The following is a 20038-nucleotide window of genomic DNA, read 5'->3' as shown; positions in this document are numbered from 1 at the left end:
TTAATCACAGCTTGAAAACGATCCAGCGACTCCACGTATATTCTGTTACCCGATAAAATATTTCATATATCTCAAGCCTTTCAAGTCAGCATGTATTCATATAAATTACAAACCACAATTGACAAGGAAATAACATTACATTTACTTCAACCATGGGAGCCTCGAACTCACAACCAACGAGTCAGAACTCAGCTCTTCCGACCTAACTTCGAGTACCCACAATAAGAGAAGGTCCCAGAGATACACAACTGGTATTCAGCTGGGACTTTCAACCTCAATTGGCACGTGGATTACCTAATACCATTAGACTCTAGTGATACCCCAGAAGAGGCGGATGAAAGGGGTATACACACACACACACACAGTTCTTGTGTTACAACCAGCAGTTTCTTTCATCAGTAAGTTTAAATACACAGTACTGTGCAGTCTCCCAGTACATGGGATGCGAGTGGAGTTCACTAGCCCCACACAAGTAAACTTCGGATAGATTATAGGAATATTTTCTAATATTTTTGAGTAAATTATACAGAATGCTCCAGGCATTTCACTCCATATAGCCTGAAATTATTGATAATTTGGCCATTCACTGTTGAAAAAAAAATAAAAGTGTGTGTATTTTGGCTCTTTTTAGTTTACAGCTAAGTGCTTAGTGGTGGGGAAATTCGGAAGGAGAGCGTAGCCTAATTCTGACAATTACAATGTCATAATGTCTTGGGGACGCTTTGTACTGTTCTTAACACTGTACATGTTGTGGCCTCGCTGGAACTTACTTTCTTCTCATATTTATTTATTTATTTATGTATATTCAAGAAAGTACATTGGGTTGTAAGAGTACATAAAATTGGAGGTCTTACATACTTGCAAAGCCACTTTTTTTCTGAGAAACAAAACAATATTGTTGTATAAGTCTGAAAACATTCCACGGACATAAAAGTCGAAGCCGAATTTTGCCGATTCACGAAGATACAAAACACATCTGTTATTCTGAATGGTTGTACGACGACGCACAGAAGACTTTTAAAACACAATTTCTTTACATATTAAAACAAAACACTTTTTTTATTATGTATAGAAACAAACAAGATATGTTACATCCTGTGTGGTGATGCCTAGTGTTTCCTGCGTTAAAGTGTTATCTCGTAATTATGAGTACAGACACCACCAAGTAACATACACTTCACTCATTCCACTTACCAGCATGTAGTGAAGGGAAGACATTGTACATGTGTGCTTTCGTGACAAGACCATTGCTAACAGATGCCTCCTAACGTTATTAAAGTTGACAGAGGGAGTAAGCAAGAAAAGTTGTCATTGACTATTGTATTGAAACTAAGTTTAATTAGCACTTGGAATTAGTGCGTGAACCCGAGGCAAGGATGGTGTGGGTGAGGTGGGCAGTAGGAGTGTGGATTCTGGCTCAAACCTGCACCAGCACCCTAGCACAAGGTAAGATTTATCACCAGTAAAACATCATTGAGTCGTATGTATTTTAAAACTCGCTCGTTGGGCAAATTACAACTTGCCTGTCAGTAACACAACCCAGTATTCTCGCTTTACATAAGCAATTTACAATCAGTGTAAATATTAAATTTATAAGGAAAAATATTGATAAATCATCTTGTCAATCAGCAGTTCGAGCCTGTGCCACTTGTAGAGGACAGCAGGCCGCCGCTGGCATTGTGTCGCAATATATTCTTTGTAACCATTGCTAGTAACCATTCTTTATTTTTGTTTGGATTAGACTTTATTCCCTGTCTGCTGCTGCTCTTGTTTGTACTTATTCTACTATAATTGATATCGTCAAGAAGGAGGGGGGTGTGAAGACCTAATTGTCGTCAAAAGGTAGTGTTAGAGCTGGTCTGTCATCTGGAGAAAGTGAGAAAATCTGGTCAGTTGTCGAGAGAGAGAGAGACAGAGAAAGAGAGAGAGAGAGAGAGAGAGGGGGGGGAGGGGAGAGGAAAGCCTGATCATCGTTTAGAGGGAGTGTGAGGACGTCTGTCATCTGGAGGAAATGTGAGAGGTCGTTTTCAGGAGAGTGTGAAGACCGGATATGCAGTCAGGAGGGAGGGTGAGGAGAATCTCATCATAGGCCGGAGACCTTAGCCATAAAACAATTTTGCAGTTTCAGACTGTAATTCTGGCTATTTGAAGTCACGAAATGACGCGACTCCTCCATTAACATTGGAAGAATCTGCCACAATCCGGCTGCGACCTGAGAACTATGTAAAGGTTCTGAGGCTAGAGATTCAGCTGGAGACAACGGAAGAGGAGCAGCTATACTGCCTTGGGCTGGACGCTAACATGGGCAAGCAGTGGGGTGACGTAGAGGTCACTTTGAAGGACATTCGTACTAGTTCAATCAACTTCAAGGTAATTTGCCCCTCTTGAACTTTATGTATTTATGCATTATTATTGTTCATACAACATTCTAACCACCAAAATCTTGTTCCTTGTGTAAATATACAATGTGGACCATCACTACAGCAATCCATCCTCAGGCTAACGCTTCGTACAAGCAGCACCCGACTCCCAGATGTATTTGTCAATATTAAAGCACTATACAGACTCAAATATAAAATAATATAAATTTATATTATACAACCTGAGGACGGGCTGCACACAGTCCGTCCTCCAAACAAGGACCCAAAATCCATTCCATGCACTCAGCAAACCCCCTGTTTATGAATGAAAAACGTTTTACACACGACTCACAACTGATGACGTTCGAACACTTCCGGAACAAGTGCTTCACTGACGAATTTTGTTCGAACCACAACGCTGTAAATCCTTCACCCACGTACTACAAATACAACAGAACCTAAACACCTAACCCAACCTAACCTATGCCTATATATGCTAATATATTATAATATTAATTTATATTTGAGAAAATCCCCGGTTTGAATGAACAGCATATAAAAATTTATGAATGCGTCTGTGGGATCGACCGCTGGATGTAATGGACTCGAGTCGAGGACGGGTTGCCCACGGACTTCGTATACAAATAATCGCCAACAGAACCTAAACACCTAACCTAACGTACGCCTAATTACACACTTAACTTTAATATATAATATTAATTTATATATGAGAACAATCCTATTTTAATACACAATATGTTAAAATTAATGAATGCGTCTTGGGGAGCGGCCACTGCTTTAACGAGCTTTGTTTGAGAACAGCTGGAAGATTACACCGATTTTCAATACATTAAACGAAAAATAAGATTAAACCACTTGGAATGCGCCTTTGGGGTCGGCCGCAGCTGGACGAGCTTGAGGACGGGTTGCCTAAATGGTCCACAAGCAAGTCACCCAACCTAGACCTAGCTATCCAAAAAACACATATGTAAAAATGTTGATTTGATTTTGAGAAATACCCGTTCACCCCCCTATTCAAAATATCAACGTCTATATATGTCACAAGCTACACTGTTCAACGGTACAGGATTGGTGAAAACTTTTCACCAATCCTGTACCAATTGAAATTTTCAGTATTTTTTCCTTGTTGATGTGACGACTTGTATTGAATTTTAGCTCATCAAGATTGTAACTTGCTTAGCTAAATGAATTGTGGGGTTCAGTCCCTGAGCCCATTATGTGCCTCTGTAACCCTTTCCAATCACCGCCCACAAGATGGGAATGGGGTGCATAATACATGAACTAACTTTGTCTTTAAATTGTCAGTTCGTCTTATTTTGTTTTTATTAGTCGAAAGTGTTAAATATTGGCAGGTATCATGGCCGCCGATATTACTGCCGCTGGTGTGGACGGCGGTGTATGTACGCGTCCATTACCAGCACCTCCTTCAGCTGGCTGTTATCCCCGAGGAGACCATGGAGAGCGCGCGTAGCTTGACCTGGCAGCCAGTCAGCATGAAGCCTCTCGCCGCCAGTGTCAGGCTAGAAAGGACAGGGGTCACGTCACTCAGAATCAGACTCTTAACGTCTAATATATCCATCCAGTACACTGTTAACTGCCGTCAAGGTGAGTGATCTCTCGCTGAGTCACATGCATGTAAGGTAGAATGGTGGTCAGAGCAGTTGGCCAATGTACCAGAAGTCTATTTTCACACTGGAACAGTTTCCATGGATAATTTCAAAATGTTAAGCCTGCATATATATAATTTCATTCACCTTGGGCACTAGGAACCTCGAACCTAACCAGACCTCCGAAATGGGAGACATTTCGAAGGCTACTACTTCGGTAGCCTTAAAAGGGAAGGATACTAAGGCAACTGTTTATTTATATGATGAGAAAATATTTGCATTTTAATATTCCATATATAATTATATAGCGACACATCGGTGTGTTTGCTTCTCCCTGGTGATTTATCTCGTGAAATATTATATATACATTATTTTCCAAACAGATTATTTGGCAGCATCTTTTGCTGCTGAGTTCGGGATAGCTTCGAGCGTCCCAACGTGGCGGGCTTGGGTGTGGATCCTGACAGGGGTGGTGATCCTCCTGCTGGTGCTGCTCCTCTTGGTGCTCCTGGAACGCCAGTACACCTTCAACAAGCGTTTTCCTAACAGCTTCACGCTGGCAAAATTCCAAGTGAGATTCATTTGTACGGTAACCTCTTAAGGTATTTAGACTGGCTACCTAAACAAGGCGATTAGGTAGCCAGTCTTCGTATACCTTTGAGCGATTTCAACAAATATATATTAGAATTTGGCTAAGTTTAGCTGTTTTTTGAGAAAAATTGTTTGAAATTTACTTGTAAAAGGGTTGTACCAAGAGATTATATAACTCCCGTTGATAAAATTTAATACCCATTGAAAACGAACAAGAGTTTACGCAATAATAGTAATATGTATTACAATAATATACAGTGCATTTATACGTATAATTCATGATTCGGTGATTGTATTACGAGGAATATGAGAAAATACGGGATATATGTAACGTCAAAATATAAATACCATAATTATTGCTTATATTCCTGCTGAGTTTATTTTATAAGGGATGAGGCTTATTAGAGCTTTATTGCATTTAACGGTAATAGAGTTTAACCTTTATTACTTATGAAGGGTAAGTGTGAGATGTGGCGAGGCCATAGGCTGAGGCACTATGTGAGGAGGCCATAGGCTGAGCCACCATGTGGCGAAGCCATAGGCTGAGGCACCATGTGGCGAGGCCATAGGCTGAGGCACCATGTGGCGAGGCCATAGGCTGAGGCACTATGTGGCGAGGCCATAGGCTGAGGCACTATGTGGCGAGGCCATAGGCTGAGGCGCCATGTGGCGAGGCCATAGGCTGAGGCACTATGTGGCAAGGCCATAGGCTGAGGCACTATGTGGCGAGGCCATAGGCTGAGGCACTATGGCGAGGCCATAGGCTGAGGCGCCATGTGGCGAGGCCATAGGCTGAGGCACGTGTGGCGAGGCCATAAGCTGAGGCACTGTATGGCGAGGCCATAGGCTGAGGCGCCATGTGGCGAGGCCATAGGCTGAGGCACTATGGTGAGGCCATAGGCTGAGGCGCCATGTGGCGAGGCCATAGGCTGAGGCACTGTATGGCGAGGCCATAGGCTGAGGCACTGTATGGCGAGGCCATAGGCTGAGGCACTGTATGGCAAGGCCATAGGCTGAGGCACGTGTGGCGAGGCCATAAGCTGAGGCACTGTATGGCGAGGCCATAGGCTGAGGCACTGTATGGCAAGGCCATAGGCTGAGGCACGTGTGGCGAGGCCATAGGCTGAGGCACGTGTGGCGAGGCCATAGGCTGAGGCACTATGTGGCGAGACCATAGGCTGAGGCACTATGTGGCGAGGCCATAGGCTGAGGCACTATGTGGCAAGGCCATAGGCTGAGGCACTATGTGGCAAGGCCATAGGCTGAGGCACTATGTGGCAAGGCCATAGGCTGAGGCACTATGTGGCAAGGCCATAGGCTGAGGCACTATGTGGCAAGGCCATAGGCGGAGGCACTATGTGGCGAGACCATAGGCTGAGGCACTATGTGGCGAGGCCATAGGCTGAGGCACTATGTGGCAAGGCCATAGGCTGAGGCACTATGTGGCGAGGCCATAGGCGGAGGCACTATGTGGCGAGGCCATAGGCGGAGGCACACGTAACTTGAAACATGTCGGTAGGTTTATTTTTGTCATAGATGACTATTGTGATGCAGTCACCAGCACGCGGGTGGCTGTTGCAGCCATCAGTACAATACTGGTCAACATGATCTGTGAGGGTACTATAATATAAATTGAATGCGTCTTGTGCTAAAGGGAGCCTGCTAAGCCGTGGTTCCATGTTCAGTTCATTTATTAAGCACATCCGTACAGATTGGGCAATATTGGAAAAGATTACAAAGGATCATAATGGGTACACGAAGTAAACACCAAAGTGTCTTTTGGCTAAATTTAGATGTTTAATGTTTAGGTGTGTATATAAAAAGTGGTTAAATGATAGGTGACAAAAATGCAAAGTGGACAAGGATCATACTGTACATATATTGTCATATAATTGTATATATAAGGCCAAACACCAAATTTTAACACCAATATTTACAACTGCTTATACCAATTGTCCTATGTATCAACAGTCTGGTAGCCAGAACGATGGTGTTTCTCCTGTGTTGGTCTCCTCATCACAAGGTGGAAGAAGACCAGCTGCAGACGGTGCTGCTGCTGGTGGGGACTCCTTGAACCCTCCTCGAGTCACTGTCGGCGTGGTGTCCTCCAGAGCTCCTTCACCCGGACACGACGTTGATGAGAATACCTTTGATTATATAAACCGTGCCTTTTCACTCGATGGATAAGAATTCCAAGTTTTGCTTTCAATTTACTAACCAAAATGTGATTAATTGATTATATCAGTTTAAAGAGGATTTAAGGCCTTTTAATGCCTTATCAGCCAGTCTAATTCTGGGGTTTCACAGCTGGACATTAAGAAAGTGATGTCAGAGAATGTCTAATGCTGCAGATTATTAGGTAGTCTAATACCCCAAAGCAAATAGTAAAAACAATCTTTATTAATTGCTATTTTTGCAAGGGAAAGAGCAATCTTAGGAACGCAAACAAACAAAAGATGGAGTGAATAATACAAGCATAGAACCGACCCAACGGTTTCTCAGTGCCAATGGAAAAATTTGAAGCTGGGACTTGTAAAGAGTTGATGGGAAACCCAAACTTGCCCAACACTGTCCATGCACAACACCTGGCCAGCAAATGCAGTACTGCCAATTGAGAAGAACCACCCTAGCGATTCTGATGAGCATCTAAAGAGCCAGATTTAACCCAATGGGAAAGGCCCAATGTTGTATAAGGAGCACCCCACTTGGAACCATTAGGCTCAAAACCTTTATGCATCTTCCCTACAAAAAGGGATCATTGATCCTTTTTTGTAGAGAAGGCATTGATCTGATTTTCAACTTACACTAATAAATAGTCATCAGCGGTAAACCTCTCCCAGTCTATCATTAACTATAGGAGTGCCACAAAGCAGCATCTTAGGACCTCTCCTATTTCTCAAATATATAAGTGACTTGCCGAATGTCTCTAACATTCATCTTCAGGCTACACACAGCCAAGTGTGTTGGCAGTTTAAATCCCTAAACATGCTAAAGATACACTCCACACGTTCTTGTTCAATTTACTGTATACTTAAAGAACCTTGTTCCGAATTCTAATCCTGCCTTTGAAAATCTTCCTAGATAAATGTAACAGAACCCATGAGCATCACACTAGAAATAAATATACTTTGATATTCCCAGAGTTAGACTAAACCTATGCAAACATGCCATGTAAACAAAAAGGGCCTAATAAATGGAACTCACTCCCAAATATATTTAAAAACTGTTCAACCTATACATTATTCAAGGGTAGAACAGTGAATAATGACCTTCAGTCCAGACCTATGTCGTTACCAGTCACTCTGGTAATGAGTCCATAAGGCCTGCCTCCTGGCGAGTGACACCACTTTTGAGCCTACAAACCTTCCCTACCTGCCTCGCTCCAGGCATCTTTAATGACTTGGCTGACCTCGTCTGCTCAGCATGCTCTACGGCAGACTCCTGCATGCTCTACAACAGACACCTGCATGCTCTACAGCAGACACCTGCCTGCTCTACAGTAGATACCTGCCTGCTCTACAGCAGACACCTGCATGCTCTACAGCAGACACCTGCATGCTCTACAGCAGACACCTGCATGCTCTACAGCAGACACCTGCATGCTCTACAGCAGACACCTGCATGCTCTACAGCAGACACCTGCATGCTCTACAGCAGACACCTGCATGCTCTACAGCAGACACCTGCATGCACTACAGCAGATACCTGCATGCACTACAGCAGACACCTGCATGCTCTACAGCAGACACCTGCATGCTCTACAGCAGACACCTGCATGCTCTACAGCAGACACCTGCATGCTCTACAGCAGACACCTGCATGCTCTACAGCAGACACCTGCATGCTCTACAGCAGACACCTGCATGCTCTACAGCAGACACCTGCATGCTCTACAGCAGACACCTGCATGCTCTACAGCAGACACCTGCATGCACTACAGCAGATACCTGCATGCACTACAGCAGACACCTGCATGCACTACAGCAGACACCTGCATGCAGAACATGGGTTAGGGGGCAACTGAATGCAATGACTAAAAAAACACAAGTTAACTTTTTATAAACATTCAACCTTTATTTCAACTACTTTATACATATATTTACACATTTGTCTTATATCCCACAATAAAATACTTAAATGTTTTGCTTAAATTATAAAAATTATACAAATTCAAATTTGTAGACAATTGTATACCTAGAGTTTACTGTACATGGTAACAATGTATTGTTATTTGAATCAATTAGGTCTTATTGTCTCTAGTGATAAATGATCTATTTTATGAATCTGACAAAAATTTAAACATTAAATAAATTTTAAATTATAGCATCAATATCTAAAATATAATCAAAGGAAATATAATGTAAATATTAGTTATCGGCATGTTTACCAGATGAAATTATACAATTTTAATATATTCTAAAAAAGTTAAAAAATGCATGAACAGTGTTTTCAATATTTGTTAAATGTATTAGGATAAAATAATCTAAGTATATTCATCTTCATTGAATGCTGTGATATGGCTTAGTGTATTATACAGCTCTTTCTTGAGTGGAGTTTTATCAATCCATGGTATAACCAGTAACACTTCTTAAAAACCTTGAAATGACTTAACAAAAATAGGGTAAATATATGAAAAAAGCAGAGATATACACGGTAGATTCCATTGTTGATGGCGTATTGATCAAATATTTGTGTAGAGTTAGTGGAGCCGGTGTATAAATAAGACTAGTCTCGTACAGCATTCTTGAGACAGGTGAATTGAGGAGCTCTAGTGTAACAAGCCTGTTTAGAGCTGGTATTATTAAATTATTGTTAAATGCTGTGAGTAAACCAAGTGTCAAAATAAGGCCCATAACCTGGAAGACTATTTAGTCCTATCTGTGTTGCAGAACAGCTCAAATGTCTTAAATATCATTTGAAATGCCAATGCGAGAGGAAAAAAACACAAGGTAAGTGATGGCATAAGTGTTGAAATCACCAAGGACCTTATGGTGAAAATAGCGACTTCTAAGGACATTAAGAAAGTAAAATTTCTGATCTTGAAAATCAGGACATTCCACTAGGAAGAGCATAATTAAGAGGGACAACAGTTCTGACAATAAGGCACAGGTCATCTTTCCATTAAGTACTCATGAGTTAAGCATGCATAGCCAATATGCATGCTTACAAAAATATCTCCAGGTAGTGTCAAAGCTTTTCAAGGTCAACAGGAATGGCTACAATTGAGGTACTCGTAGCAAAGGATTACAAATATAAACTTTCAAATCTACCAGGATGTAAGCTGCTCTGTGACACAAAAGCAAAAGTAAGAGGAAGAGGCAACAATGATTTCTAAGAACTGTCACCACTATGATTATAGCACATTCTTGTATTATTTTCAGGAACTAAAAATACTTTGTATAATGTAAGAAGATAGATTTGACACATTTCTTGAAATTTTGCACTAAAGGAGTTAATAATGCTATAAGACTATAAACACTGATCCACACACCAAACAGCTACACAGAATGCAGTAAATAGATAATATGAAAATACTGTAAATACAATTTAACTCGCATTCATTGACATTTAGACAGTTCATGTGTTTTATTGGCTTCAATACCTGTTTGGCATTCAGAAGCATTATTCATTTCTTTTGTGACAGGAGACATAATTTCTTCTCTAGGATCAAGATTGTCAAGACACCGAGATTTTATTGGCGTTTCATTTTGACTGGCATCTAAATCGTTTATATCCATACATTCTTCATCACTACAGTAGTTAGACAGAAGGCGAGCAAGATCTCGACGCAAGACTCCTTTATCTTTACGAGGTTTGCGTGGCTTGTTCGATTTATAGTTTCGTTTGTAACTTGGACTGTGAGTCTTTGTATGCTGCATTAACTTTTGCTGCAACACAATAAGAACATGTTAAACATATTGAACATGGAAATAAATGAAGATAAGGAGCTACATATTTATAGTAAGATAATAGGACAAAAAAAATTGGGAAGGAAAAAGTAAAACTTCCCTTTAAAAAGTACATAATTGTATAAGACATAAATGGGCTAAAGATAATAAAAAGAAGATAAAATAGACAGAGACTGCATTATAATATATGAAGTGTGTTAGAGGAAAAGGAGGTCAACAGACTAACCTCATCCTATAATAGGCAAATATGTAATAATAGAAAGTGAAAGATGATATTTAAAACAAGCTAGGTAGCTTTCAATTACAGACATTCGAGGAAGCTATCAACAGTTCTGTCAGGAATATCACACAATACAAATATTATGAAATATTTGTTTATGTACAGTACAAATCCTGCTATCACATGAAACAAAATTATGAAATACTCATAAAACCTCCAACCCTCCCTTTCTCCACCTACGTACAGTACTTACAATCTATATTTATAAAGGAGAATGTCTCTGTCTGTCTGTCTGTGTCCAAGGTTAGTGGCCAGACACTAACTATGGTGTCTAGTGTTTAGTCCACTAGTGGCCAGGGTGGGGGGGTGGTAGGGTGTGTGATACACCCCCACCAGTGGGTGGGGTGGGGCCCTGGGCTGTAGGTAGGATGGTGGGGAGGTGTTTACTCATGAGGCCTTTACTGCGAGACAAAATGACTGACCACCCCAGTGTACATGTATTTTCATTTATTTATTCATGTAATTATACCACTTCACTCTTTAAAAACAGCTAACATTGACAAGCAGGATAAATCCATTATTCAAGGTAAATAATGTTTTTTTATATTATGTGTCCCAAAAATATTAGTTTTATGACAATTTTTGGTGGCCTGGGAACACATCTCACACTTACAGCATTGAGGCTATAGAAAATCTTGATTCGTGTTCCGAATAAATGCTTTAAAGTCTCAGAACATAACTCATTTGTAATTGGGGAACTGCCTGTACAAATTTACCAGGCAGTACTGAGAGGTTTGATTAAGAGAATGAATAGAAAAAGAATAAAATTCAAATCAGCTAAGAATTACTGCACAGGTGAGGCAACCTGTGTGACCAAAGTGTATGTAAGCATAATCACATGCCGGTGCGTACAAAGCATGTTAAGAAAAAATGTAGCTAAGAGCCCTGTGAAATATGTACGAGAGAACAAATAATGTAAAGAGCCAAAATAGTTTACCTTGGTGGAAAGACGTTTGCTGCAAACACCACACTCATAGATCCTGGACTGCTCATGTTTAGTTGCAATATGTGCCTTTAAGTTCTCTTCTTTGTAGAAGTGCCTGAAATAAAGATGAATGACAAAATAAATAAATGATTTCTATTGAAAGAAATGAGTAGTGGCTAGAACTTGGGCCACACTTACCCATTTCAAAACTTTATGCTATCTATCATTTCTAGCAGCAAGAACCTGATACTCTACATTGAAAATACTTATTTATTTCTGAAATGAAATTTAAAAAGGTGTTCTGAGACATGCTGTATACAGCTAGCATTACAGCTAACTGCCACCCAACTTAATGGTGATAATGTAAGCATTTCCATTTTTACAAACAATTACTGAAAGACGACAAGATTCCTTACTTATCACAAGCTACAAAGGGGCAGAAATAAGCCACTTGGACATTTTCATGAGTCATTCGATGTACTTTAACCTGTCGAAGTTGCCGAAAGGTTCTGCCACAGATATCACAAGCTGTAAAATTAAAATAAAAAGTTAACAATACCGTACTAACCTTTTAATTTTTGTAAAAAGAACCAATTACAAATGATAAAAAACACACAAATTACAACCTCCTTCTTTATATTTAGCATAAATTTTACAAAAGCTGCACTATTTAACAGAAAAATACCATCAATATCGCCCTTTCAAAATTCTCCAGTAACAGTACATATAACATTTTATTGTGAAATCTAGGAAGTGTGTGTATGAAACACGAAAGAGTGGACACCAAAGTATTTCAGAACAATTCAGTTGCTGTGAATACTTCAATCAATGTAACCACAGCAGGTACTGGTGTTGTGGATACAATAATAATGTACAGCACACCCACACAATTTGCAGATACATTCATAAGAATTGCAAAATACTAATACCAAGCCATTATGGTGAAAAATGGAAAAGGTTTTGCCAATACAAATAGACCCATATAACATTTTGGACATTGTCAATCAGGTGTAAACAATAAGATTGTAAGGTTTTACAATATATTATATTAGATTGTAACCGCATTGTAATCATTATTACTTAAAACCCTATTATAACATAATAGGGTTTCATCTATTATTTTGGAGAAATTCACTGTAGATAATGTAGTTAGAAAACAGGACTGTCATTTACCTTACTGCAAATATAAATATTACACAACATATTTATTTTATTAGTACAAGAATATAATTAATAAGCAAATGAAGTCTTGTTCAATAATTGAGAGTATGGCCTATTCTGTAATCTTTCAGGTACAAACATTGCTTACATTACAGTATAAACAAATACTGCAAAACTAGTTTCTATTTCCCTTACAGCTACCAAATTCTGATAATTGACAACAAAATCTATAAAGCTGAAAAGAAATATACACAAGAGCCAATTCTGGGGAAAGAACCCCAGTCAAGATAAAATTCCTGTGCATACAAGGTGCTCACATCTGCTTCCTCAGGCCTCGAGTAAACTTACACCATCTTTGGGGTTGGGTGCCGGAAATCCTGGGCGTGAAGGCCTCAGTACTAAGAGCAACCATGATTAGCACATGCAGCAGCAGCTCATGCCACTACCATCCAGCTCATGCCCACACCATCACTTAATGGTGAAATAAATGAGTAATCAAGTATTTGTCAATGATAGAGTTGGCGCTGTACATAGTATATCGGGAGGCACTTTGCTCTGCCAGGTGATGTTAGGAACTGATGAGCATGTGGCGCTATGCAATGGTTATGAGATTACATTTTTATGCAGTATTGTATTATGAACTGCTATGCAGTTCTGATTGGTGTGGTATAGTTATATATAATGTTTATACATTGTAATAATAACAAAAACTATGGTTTTTTTTGTTCAACAAATATAATATTGTGCACATATTAGTGACATGAATATATCTGCATACCTATGTTTTACACAGTCTATGATATAAATAACATTGACAGCCCAATGTATCACTGCACTTGAAGAACATGATAAAAGCATTAAAAATATTGAGAAAATATAATATATTCAATGTGTGCAGTTACAACTTTATGCAAAACATGCAGGGCTAAGCTGAACGTAGAGATTGCTTCATGAACACTGGTGAATCATGATGTCATCGAAAGATTTCCTCACTCCACCACAGCCACAGTAAAAAAAATTATTTATTTTGTTTTGTTAGTTTCCCATGAACAAGGACTGCATTTTAACAATACTAAAAGTAAAAAAAAAAGTAAAGAGGGACGTTAGCAGAAATTTGAATGCAGGCCCCAGGAATCAAGTTTTCTGAGCTTTTGAAGTTGTTTTTGATGTTTTGATGTCACTGATAAAGGAGCTCTCAATATATGATAAATATAGTAACAGAATAACCAAAGCAAAACCATGCAGAATACCCAACTTGTACCCAAAATATCCAATTAAGTGCAAATCATTATAATTATTCCACATTGTTTACTGGAGACAAGCAAAATACAATTACATCATTATTGTTATTATTATTGTTGCTCTGTCCTTGTTCTCCATAAGGACAGAAATGTGGAAATTGACTGATAGTCGTTTACCTTTTGGGTGATTAGTGGAGAGATGGTGTTGCAGTTCCTTATATTGATCAAATGTTTCCTGACAAGATTCCTGTGGGCAAGCATAGCGGTTTTTCTCGTGAATCATACTATGACGCTTAAGACGACTTGGAGTCTCACATCGAACGTCACACTCTGGGAAGTTACATCTGATAACATCCAACAAAAAATGTAACAAAATACAGTATGAACATAATTTAAATTTAAAATATGTGCAACACCTAGAAATTATTATTTATAGAAATTTGTAAATAGGAAATATGACATGAGAAAAGCTGGTACTGTAGTTTTTATGGGAAGGGTAGGTTGTATTTCATACATCCATCACCTAATAAATAAAATATTATTTAAAACATCATATTCCAATCCAAAAATAGTATTGTAAATATCCCAATCCTGATGCTGAAAATATACTGAGTACAGAAAATATAAATCTCCAGAGCAAGTGCTATACATATTCCAGGTACTGATCAAGTACCTCCAGCAGAAACTTAGCAAGTTCAATCTTGAAAGCTTCTACTGCTGTTCCAGCAATATTTCTTACAGTATATTTGATAGCAGCAGACTGAAGAGTCACCACGTTACTCTCATCATGCCTAAGATGAACAAATTTGTCATTGAATTTACAGTGTTTTACACTTCATTACCATAGCTCTCGCTTCAGGAGCTTGAAATTTCATCATGGAAGTTTGGGGCCTGACCCTCCAGTCTTTTCCCTGTGACTATTGTGCTTTAGGCAAGTATTGTAAATACTAGTCCAGGAAAAAATCTATCTATGCTATATTACTACAGTATTACTATCGACATTACAGTCCAGGGAAAGTATCGAAATTTCTCAATGTAGGAAAAGTTCTGTCAATATCCCAGTCAAAGGCAAGAACTGTACCGTCAAAATCCTAGTCCAGAACAAATACAAATATTCCAAATCCAGTATTGCCCATATCCAAGACCAGTGCTATCAATATTCCAGTCAAGGAAAAGATCTGCAAATATCCTAGCTCAAAGAAACTTTATTTATTCCTAAATATGCCTGAAGGTCACCATCTCTAGTGTGTAGAGAAGAACAGGAAGCCATTGGCTTGCCAAAGGTCTGCCTACCTGTTGTTGGTTCTAGGGATCAACATTCCCACAGCCTGGTCTCTGACAAGACCTCCTGGTTGGTGGTCTGGTCAACCAGGCTGCTCGGCATAGCTGCTCAGGGCCCAACTTAAAAATCACAGCCTCGGTAATCAGGTATCCTTTGAAGGTGTTTATCAAGTTCTCTCTTGAACACAGTCAGAGGTCAGCCAGTTATGCCCCTTGTGTGCAGAGGGAGTTCATTGAAAGTCTTGGGTATTTAACATTAATAAGTGTTTTCTCTTAGCATACCTATTGCACCTCTGCTTTTCAACAGAGCTCTTTTGCACATCCTACCTTGCCTTCTGGTCTCAAGTGGTGGTCCTTCTGATTTATGTGCAGGTTTGGAACCAGTTCATCTAGATTTTCCAAGTGTAAATTAGAGTACTGTACTGTACTGTAATATGTATCTCTCCTACCTGCGCCCTAGGAAATATAGATTTCTAAAAATTATAAGCAGCATAATCTATTTAGATTATGCAGTTGAGCTTTGGGCACTGTACTTGAGAATGAAGACATTCTCTTTAGACAGTCTACAAAGAATGATGACAGTTTTTTAAGCACTTGAAGGTTGAATAACTTCAATTTAATTTTTTAGAAAGATCATGAGTAAAGAAAACATAACATGACAGGTATATAAACAAATGAAAGCTTATAACAGGGATATTAATGTGTTCTTTCATCAACTGGGTCATGGGATCTAAAAAGAACATTTATCCTTAGATATTAAAGACTAAATTGTTTGACCATAAAATATTGTAGATATGAGTGATTTTTGTTCATGAACTTGAAGCATGTTTTTCACAATGAATTAGACTTACTTGTATGGTTTGACACCAGTGTGCACATAGGAGTGTGTACGCAAATGCTGCTGCTTCCTAAAGGTTAGCTCACAGCTTTCACACTTGAACATATTACGCACATGATATCGGTAATGATGTTTCTTCAAAGAATAAACATTGCTAAAGACCTTTTCACATTCATCACATCTGGGGAAAAAATATATATATAAATATATACAGTATATAAATACTAAAATAGAATACTAATTCATTAATCAAAATGAACATCACACAAAAAAGTCATTACAGTACCAGCATTACAAAGTTGTGGGTCCTCAGTGAACTTACTTTAATTTCTCGTCAGATTTGTCTTGGTGTCCAATTTCTAGGTGTCTCTTGAGATGTTGTTGTCGAGTGTATGTTTGAAAGCATCCTGCAGAGGGACATGCATAGGGTCGCTGAAAGCACACACAAATTCAGTACATATGGTATATACAGTACAGGTATTTAGCAACTTTTGAAAATTACGACACATTCAAGCCAGTGCTTGCATCATTCTTTTCCCACCTCCAAATTTTATATTAAAAGGAGAAAACACTATTCAGGATAGAATGTAAATGCACTGTAAGAAATAATTTACTCAGTTTATAACTCTGTAGATGCCCGATAAGCAGAGTCCTTAAGAGGTTCAACTAAAACCCAGAGCCAATGACCATAAGTCACACTTATCTGAAAAATCAGGACCTAAAGAGCAATGGGGCAGGAAGAGGAGCATAACCTTGAATGTCATAGATGTAAGCACCAGGCAAATTGACTGAGATTAATGGCTAGGGAACAGAGGAAGGGAAGCAGGTGTAAATAATGAGAGAACTGCTTCATGAGCAGGTGATTTGTTTGTCTCAAGACTTTGCTGTTTCATTTCTCATGATTTTACTTATCTTGCCGTTTGTATTTACCTGAATTTACCCAAGAGCCACCAATACTAGTGGCCTCGACGAGGAGAGGAAGCTGACGGCTTGTCAAAGATATCTCCATTTGCCCGGATGATCCTTTCTAACCCAGCAGAGTTTTGGCGTTAACGGCTTTGGCGGGATTCCACGGATTTACAACCCTATAGGTGAAAAAGCATCTCCTGTTTTCTGTCCTACATTGTGGCTTGTTGATCTTGTATGTTTTAGTTCACCCAACTTTCTGGTGGTTTTTCTTGTTTAGGGTGAATCCCCTGCTCCTTACATCTTTTTAGAGGTGGCCAGATTTTAACCTATGGTCCCTGGTAGGCTTACAATAATTTGTAAGGGCCTGGTATGGATTGAATTGGGTGGAGCTTGCCAGGTAGCTAGCACCAAGGAGCCCTCCCAGAAAGTAAAATTCTTTTCCTCAAAATAGCACTTGGTAGACTATTCTATGCTACAATAATTATTTATAATATACAATATATATATATATACCTGTACATACATACATACAGGTACAAGAAGGTATATTGGGTTTGTGAGAGTACATAACATAGGTGTTTTTATATTTTTGCAAAGCCACTAAGACACATAGTGTTTTGGGTTATGCATGTTACAGTAATATTATGTATATTTTAGTAAAGTATAATAATTATACAGTAATATGAAGAACAATTATTCACTACTAAAAATATATACACAAACATTAACTAGACGGCCAAATATTGAACGCTCACCTCACCAGTGTGTGTTCTTTCATGCTGAACAAGGCGACTGGGTCTACTAAACACCTTTGAACAGCCTTCATGTGTGCACACATGCACGGTCAGGTTACCTTCGCTACCACTGGATGTTCTTGTGTGTTGCTTACTCTCTTTTCTAACTATTGCAGTGCTACTAATTTCCAAGCAATCTTTAACATTTCTCTGACAACTATCCAATTCGTTGTTTTCACGTTTCAGTCTCGTCATCGACTTCACTGCGAGACCATTACTGGTGATCCTTTGACAGAGGTTCACATCGATCCCTTTATTTCCATCTGCTGCACTGGCACCCACAACATCAACTTCCTCTTCGGATAATGATTCAGCCCCATCAGCACTCTTGTATATATCCCCAGATGCAGTTTCTATAGTCATATTCATATTTGCTTCATTTTCCATCTGAAAAGAGAAACATGGGTATATACTGTACAGTATTCCATATCATAAAATACTGGCATAGAAACACATTACGGGGCTGAAAATACTCAAAAGATGGGTAGAGAATATATAAGAGTAGCTAAATACTACTAACTGTACTGTACAGCAATAACAAACATCAGAGACAATGCTTTACAGTATTTTAAAATCGGTAATTCATTTAACATTATTAATAATTTACACACCTGACTTGCTGCTCAACCAGGCTGTTGGACGCGGCTGCTCGCAGCCTGACGTATGAGTCACAGCCTGGTTGATCAGGTACAGGTAGGGATAGAAGCCCTAAATCAGAAAATAGTAAATACGGAATATGCTGCCATATTCAATGAGACATTCATATATATGTATGTATATATAATGTATATACCAAACTTTAAATAACCTAGCCTAACCTAACACAGCCAAAACTAGCAACATACGGTTTTAACAATAAGGATATTCGCAGTTACAGAATTACAGTACTAAGGTGCGGCCACCGGATACATAGTACAGGATCTTATTTTGGAGACAATGCTCACTGTTTGAGAAACTTCTTTGTGGTATATTGTATGTGGGAATGGTTTATTGTCTTTGTGAACACAGAGGAAGTTATAATGCATAATATTTCATTGTGTTGGGGGACAGGAAGCCAGCAGGTTGTACATGCAGTATATGTTAGGTTTATATTATATCGAAGCCTATAATCCCCCCCCCCACCCAAAGGGTATATTGAAATTGAAATTGAAATTGAAATAAGTTTATTGAGGTAAAATACACACAAAGGGATGAGGTAGCTCAAGCTATTCTCACCCCATTATGGGTATATTAATAATAATAATAATAATAATTATTATTTACAATAAGGTACAATGAGTTGGTGAGAATATATATATTTGGTATTTTCTTAAATTGGTATTTTTGGGGGTCTAACTACTGATTATTAATTATTAATTAGGGGGATTTAATTATCTCCCCCCCCTCCTAGGATACAACTCCCCCACAACACGCTGACTTAACTCCTGGGGTACCTCTTTACTACGAGGTGGACAGGAGCATCAGGTGAGAGGAAACGCGCCCAACTTATTTGTTCACGACCCCGGGGATTCGAACCCGGAATTTCTCGATTGTGGGTCGAGAATAAACCCGACTGTACCACCGGGTTTTCCCCATTACTCATGATTTGGGTTAATTTCTAGGTTAATTTCATTTGTAGGCGTTACCGAATAATATTTTTGTTTAATTAAGGTACTTTTGGTGTAATTTGACTCACTCACCTTCAGTGGTTGGCGGAGCCCGGTGAGTTGAGCCTCTCTAGTGCCGTGTGACACGTCTAGGGTGTTGGCAGTGACCTGGCACTGTGGGACACGTGGTGGTGGCACTCACCACGTGACACTAACAGCTGGAGGCGCCTCAACACTTCACCACGTGACCCCAACACGTGTTAAGGCGCCCACAGGTCACCTCGTACATACACATACGTCGCCTCGTACACGGGTTCGTCTCACTATTCGTGCACGAGGGCCGGTCGACTCGTACATAATAACTGTTAATTAATTAATTAAATTTTAGATTTTTTCCCCTTGAGGGGCGAGTTTATTGGACAGCCACTCATCCTGTGAGTGGGGAGACATCTCCCGTCATGCAGGGTGATACTGGTAATGGCTCCAAAGGGCCACCACTTACGGGTTATTCATGCCCGTGCCACCTTTTGGGTGG

At 39.3% G+C, this 20038-nt stretch overlaps 2 protein-coding genes across 3 annotated transcripts; one reads left to right on the top strand and one right to left on the bottom strand.

The window, feature by feature from the left end:
- The first annotated feature begins 1134 nt into the window (after positions 1-1134).
- On the top strand, positions 1135-9127 carry LOC123763632 (uncharacterized). Its single transcript, XM_045750874.2, has 5 exons — positions 1135-1446; positions 2123-2370; positions 3734-3986; positions 4372-4559; positions 6551-9127. The coding sequence occupies exons 1-5, from the start codon at positions 1377-1379 to the stop codon at positions 6764-6766; spliced, it is 975 nt and encodes a 324-aa protein (XP_045606830.1). The 5' UTR covers positions 1135-1376; the 3' UTR covers positions 6767-9127.
- Positions 8628-19800, bottom strand: LOC123763631 (transcription factor IIIA). Of its 2 annotated transcripts, XM_045750873.2 has the most exons (9): positions 19597-19800; positions 18529-18625; positions 17879-18304; positions 16537-16646; positions 16228-16395; positions 14273-14439; positions 12110-12221; positions 11706-11808; positions 8628-10467 (listed from the first exon to the last, which is right to left on the bottom strand). In XM_045750873.2, exons 3-9 carry the CDS (start codon positions 18302-18304, stop codon positions 10138-10140), a joined length of 1416 nt encoding a protein of 471 aa, XP_045606829.1. In that variant the 5' UTR covers positions 18529-18625; positions 19597-19800; the 3' UTR covers positions 8628-10137. The 2 variants fall into 2 exon arrangements, with proteins under 2 accessions (XP_045606829.1, XP_045606828.1); XM_045750872.2 differs by lacking the exon at positions 18529-18625.
- Between the last annotated feature and the right edge of the window lie 238 nt (positions 19801-20038).

This window comes from Procambarus clarkii, chromosome 52, assembly GCF_040958095.1.
Source record: "Procambarus clarkii isolate CNS0578487 chromosome 52, FALCON_Pclarkii_2.0, whole genome shotgun sequence".
NCBI lineage: Eukaryota > Metazoa > Arthropoda > Malacostraca > Decapoda > Cambaridae > Procambarus > Procambarus clarkii.
This window is presented reverse-complemented; position numbering and strand designations above follow the sequence as displayed.

Bases quoted from the DNA above. Each gene is read 5' to 3' on its own strand.
- LOC123763632 (XM_045750874.2), top strand. From the start codon at position 1,377: ATGGTGTGGGTGAGGTGGGCAGTAGGAGTGTGGATTCTGGCTCAAACC. The intron at 1,447-2,122 runs GTAAGATTTATC...ACAATTTTGCAG, and splicing joins CACCAGCACCCTAGCACAAG to TTTCAGACTGTAATTCTGGC. The intron at 4,560-6,550 runs GTGAGATTCATT...ATGTATCAACAG, and splicing joins TCACGCTGGCAAAATTCCAA to TCTGGTAGCCAGAACGATGG.
- LOC123763631 (XM_045750873.2), bottom strand. From the start codon at position 18,304: ATGGAAAATGAAGCAAATATGAATATGACTATAGAAACTGCATCTGGG. The intron at 16,396-16,536 runs GTAAGTTCACTG...TTTTTTCCCCAG, and splicing joins AAATCTGACGAGAAATTAAA to ATGTGATGAATGTGAAAAGG. The intron at 14,440-16,227 runs GTAAGTCTAATT...GGATGTTATCAG, and splicing joins ACTGGTGTCAAACCATACAA to ATGTAACTTCCCAGAGTGTG.